Consider the following 4,027-nt stretch of genomic DNA (forward strand, 5'->3'; position numbering starts at 1 on the left):
AACCGTAACCCACCCTCCTCCTACCTTCGTTCATTCTTCACCTCAATCTCTGTCGATTGTCCTACCTTCGTTGTCGTGGATCCCTTCACCGACCACCCATTGCACCACCACCTTGCCATTGGGGGAGTCCACCCTCCTCAAATCCTACACCATCACCCTCCCAATCAAACCCTAGCCCTAACACCCCCCCTAAACACATCATTTTGATGATTAGCTGCCAGTAAAACCTCAACTTCCACCTCGCTCTCCAAATATTCAATCACGTTGACAAATTCCTCCCCAATTTTACTTACAATTATGAAGTCTATCTCACCACAATAAAGCTATCAATTACTTCAAACTCACCAAATCCTGTATTTTTCAGTTTCTTTAAATCTTAAATTTTAATTTATTATTTTTTCATCGCAGAAATTTAAATGAGAGAAAGGACTAGAAATGCTTAAGAAAAGTTTTCATTTTCGGATTTTTTTTAAACAGTTTGTTGGATTTGACAATGTTGTCATTTGAATTTTGAATTGATTTGCTTTTTGGATTTTTATATTGTTTTTTTGATCATTTTTTGTTTGACAATTTAAATTTGGTTGTTTTGGATAGTGATAGTGTTTTAATTCCGTGTTTTAATTGCTAGGTAAAACAAATTTTTTGTGAATATGAGCTTATTTGGTTGTCGAGAAAATGTGGTGAAAGAAAATGAAGGGAAAAGGAGGATTAGGTTAGGGTTTAGAGTTTTAAAATGAAATGACATTTTTGCCTTCATTTATTAAAAAAATGACTATTTTAACCTTGATCACGCAGAAAACACGTCATTCTGTAAAAAAAAATGTAATGTCATGATTCAAAAAATGTATATTATATGCAATTATAAAAAATGGAGGGTACATTACTTAATTTTAAACTCGATAAAGCAATGTGTAAAACTCGGTATAGGTTAAGGGGGTAAAGTGTAATAAACCCTTATTTTTACATCCCAAAATGCTTTCTCTTGAATTATAATTTGTTTGAACTTTGGTCCCAAGCCCAGTCAAATAAAACAGAACAACAAAGAGTGGGGAACAAGAAAAGAATAAAATCAAAACAGAAATATTCACGACATATGCATGCTACAATCTTTCCTTTTCTCCCCATGTCTTCTTCCCCTTTTCACTCCTATTGACCCCATCTTCTCCATGGCAGCTGCAAATTCTTGAAAGAACTTCTGCCTGTCCTTCCCCATGGCCTGCACCAGGGGCTTGGTCCTGGGGTCCAAAAATAGAGCTTGGTCTGTGGCTAGCAACCCCAGTTTGGCCTCCAGGTTCCCATAATATGCATTATCAAATGTGAATGGGGTGGTGACATCAAATGGTGCGACAATATCTGCATTCCCTCCAAACCGAGGGCACGACATCTTTAAGGCCTTGAGGAGCCTTGGATCAATGGCAGAGTCTGGCTGCTTTGTACCACCATAATCGTAGAGCCGGTTCACAAAGTGCTCACAGTGGGCAAAGCCAATCGTATGTGCCCCTGAGAGAACAACAAGGTCCTCCATTGTTAGTCCTTTGGATTTAAACAGCTTAATCAGCTCATCAACCGTGGAATTCGCTCGAGGGAGATTGGAATTCACTCTTGATGCCTTTGATATTTTTCCATCCCACCTACCTTTCTTCACTTGATAGTAAGGACCCCCAGCCTGCACATGGAAACCGTGAAACATTTTTGGACTGCTATAACGAGATTTATAATCCAACTCAATCATAGCTAGGCTGTTCAAACCAAACCAAAAATCTTATCAGAGTAATCAAAATTATCCATGGTTGTCCTATATGTGGAACATTGTGTAAATTTTGGCAGTTGGTGCAAAATGACAAAACATGCTCTTCCCCCCACCCTTCTTCTTTGGAAGTGACATCCAAATTGGAAAATAAAAAGCAAATGGATGATGAACTTTATTTAATACGTCTCTCAGACCTTTTAACAATTGAAAGAACCTTTGGACTATTGCCTAGCAATATGAACCTTTGGACTATTGCCTAGCAATATGTGCAAGTGTGACTGTTGGGGCCATTCTACTTCCCCAACAACCAACAATGACCTTCAAAGACGCATCATGACTTGGCCTTTGAGTATGAGTAGTAATATCATTGTTATTAGTATTAGGAAATTAGTCACAGAGAGGGTGCCCGCCATGTATGCTTCTCATTGTAGTTATCCTTCTAATTAGTACACTGGACAACAAATTGGAGATGAGCTTGCAGTTTTTTCTCAGTAATCCCTAAAACAAGCCTAACCAGACCGTGGTTTCCTCCATCAAAATCCCAAAACATATGCTTTGGAGTTGGCACTTTGGCTAAAATGGGATGTCTTCCAAAGAGTTGAAAATTATGCAAAATATGTAGATTACAAGGAAAGCTCAAAGCATGACAGGGACTGGTCTTAAACTTGCTGTTATTGTAATTGATGAAAATGGAGTGCAAACAAAAGGATAAGACACATTACCAGGTGGACAAAATCTCTGGCTGCAATGACAAGAATGTCAGCGCAGGACACAACACCAGGGCACTTGCTCTCCACCAATACCTTGGCCTTCCTTACGCTCTCAAAAGCTTCTGCTGCTAAGTCCCTGTTATCATAGGCATCCTTCTCCACCAGCACCCCAGTTCCCGGCTTCGATGATATCAATATCGACCCATCACACCCCTTCAATGCACAAAAAATAAAAAATAAAAACAGAACTTCAACCTTCATATTGTAAACAAAATTTTCACAGTATAGAACTGGGATGCATTTTGCGGAATTGGACTTACTTCAACAAAGCAATCGTGGAAGAAGAGCCGGATAGTGGCGGGCCCTGAGACGGGCGCTTCTTTGAACTGCTGGGCGGTGACGGAAGCCACAAGCTGTTCAAGCTGCGGGCAGGAGGTGGCGTAGTAGTTGATGGAGAGTTGGCGGTGGCGGCGAGTGGCATTAGTGGGCTTGGTTAAGGAGTATGAGGTGGGGAGGAAGAGAAGGAAAAAGAAGAAAGAAATGAGAAGAAACGAAGAAGAAGAAAAGGAAGAGAGAAGCATGAACATGATTGAAATGCGTTATCATATGGAGGAAGGAGCAGCTAGCTTAGGACAAAGGAGAAATAGTAGAGGAGAATATTAAAAGTGATGAAGACCAGGTGTGTGAGTTTTGCTGCCCAGCAGCTTGGCATGTATGTATGTGAAATATCAACACCCGTGAAACCCAATACATATATCATAAATTTGTAAAATATAAACTGTGGGGACTGCTGAGAAATGAATCTCATCCCATTCACAAGTCAGGAGAAACATGAATGATAATTTTAGTTTTTCTATATGCTTTCTTCACTTGCCTTTTCCTCTTTAACTAAATTGGTATATCATCCACCCACCAAATAAAACAACACTGTGGCCGGCCATTTGTAGCAGCTTCCTGGTAAAGGATACTAAAATTATTCCACAAAATGGATATCCTCCCATATATTATTGTATCAAAGAAGAAACAGACACGAAAGATGATTCAAATGACTTTTCCTATGTAGTAGATGATACAAATCATTTTTCCTTCTTACTAGTAGTATAAATTAATTTAATGGGCACTGAGTACATGTAAGAGCTTCTTGATTTTTTTGAACCACCGGGACCACCTACCACGGAGCCTACAATGGTTTCAACTTTTTGACGAAAAGGGTAGTTTGTGCTATGCCACTATTCTACATGGTCTAATGACAAAAGGCTTTAGCTTAGTTTATTATATAGGGGGGCATTTGACTTAAAAATACTGTCTACAGATATCCATTGCACTGCACAAGCCGTGAACACTCAGCATGGGGAATCATTTCACGGGCGCCTATGTAAAAAAATAAACGTTCAATCATTCCTATCAGAAGACCAATCTGTCATACTCACATTAGCCAATGGCAATCACTGTTCAATAATTTTTTTCCCCTTCTTTACAAGAAAGGGCATAAGGAGTACTAGTGTTCCCCAAGAAAATCTTTGTCGTTTTGTAGGATCATTGGCAAGAACCCAACAATACATCCAAC

At 39.4% G+C, this 4,027-nt stretch overlaps 1 protein-coding gene across 1 annotated transcript; it reads right to left on the bottom strand.

The window, feature by feature from the left end:
• Positions 1-1,064: 1,064 nt before the first annotated feature.
• LOC100250264 (peroxidase 19) lies at positions 1,065-3,284 on the bottom strand. The gene is made up of 3 exons (XM_002272845.4): positions 2,781-3,284; positions 2,473-2,673; positions 1,065-1,666 (listed from the first exon to the last, which is right to left on the bottom strand). Exons 1-3 carry the CDS (start codon positions 3,045-3,047, stop codon positions 1,085-1,087), a joined length of 1,050 nt encoding a protein of 349 aa, XP_002272881.1. The 5' UTR covers positions 3,048-3,284; the 3' UTR covers positions 1,065-1,084.
• Between the last annotated feature and the right edge of the window lie 743 nt (positions 3,285-4,027).

This window comes from Vitis vinifera, chromosome 10 (assembly GCF_030704535.1).
Source record: "Vitis vinifera cultivar Pinot Noir 40024 chromosome 10, ASM3070453v1".
Lineage (NCBI taxonomy): Eukaryota > Viridiplantae > Streptophyta > Magnoliopsida > Vitales > Vitaceae > Vitis > Vitis vinifera.

Coding starts and splice junctions, on each gene's coding strand:
- LOC100250264 (XM_002272845.4), bottom strand. CDS start 3,047: ATGTTCATGCTTCTCTCTTCCTTTTCTTCTTCTTCGTTTCTTCTCATT. Junction 2,674..2,780: donor TCCACGATTGCTTTGTTGAA/GTAAGTCCAATT, acceptor TGTGCATTGAAG/GGGTGTGATGGGTCGATATT. Junction 1,667..2,472: donor CCAGAGATTTTGTCCACCTG/GTAATGTGTCTT, acceptor TTCCATGTGCAG/GCTGGGGGTCCTTACTATCA.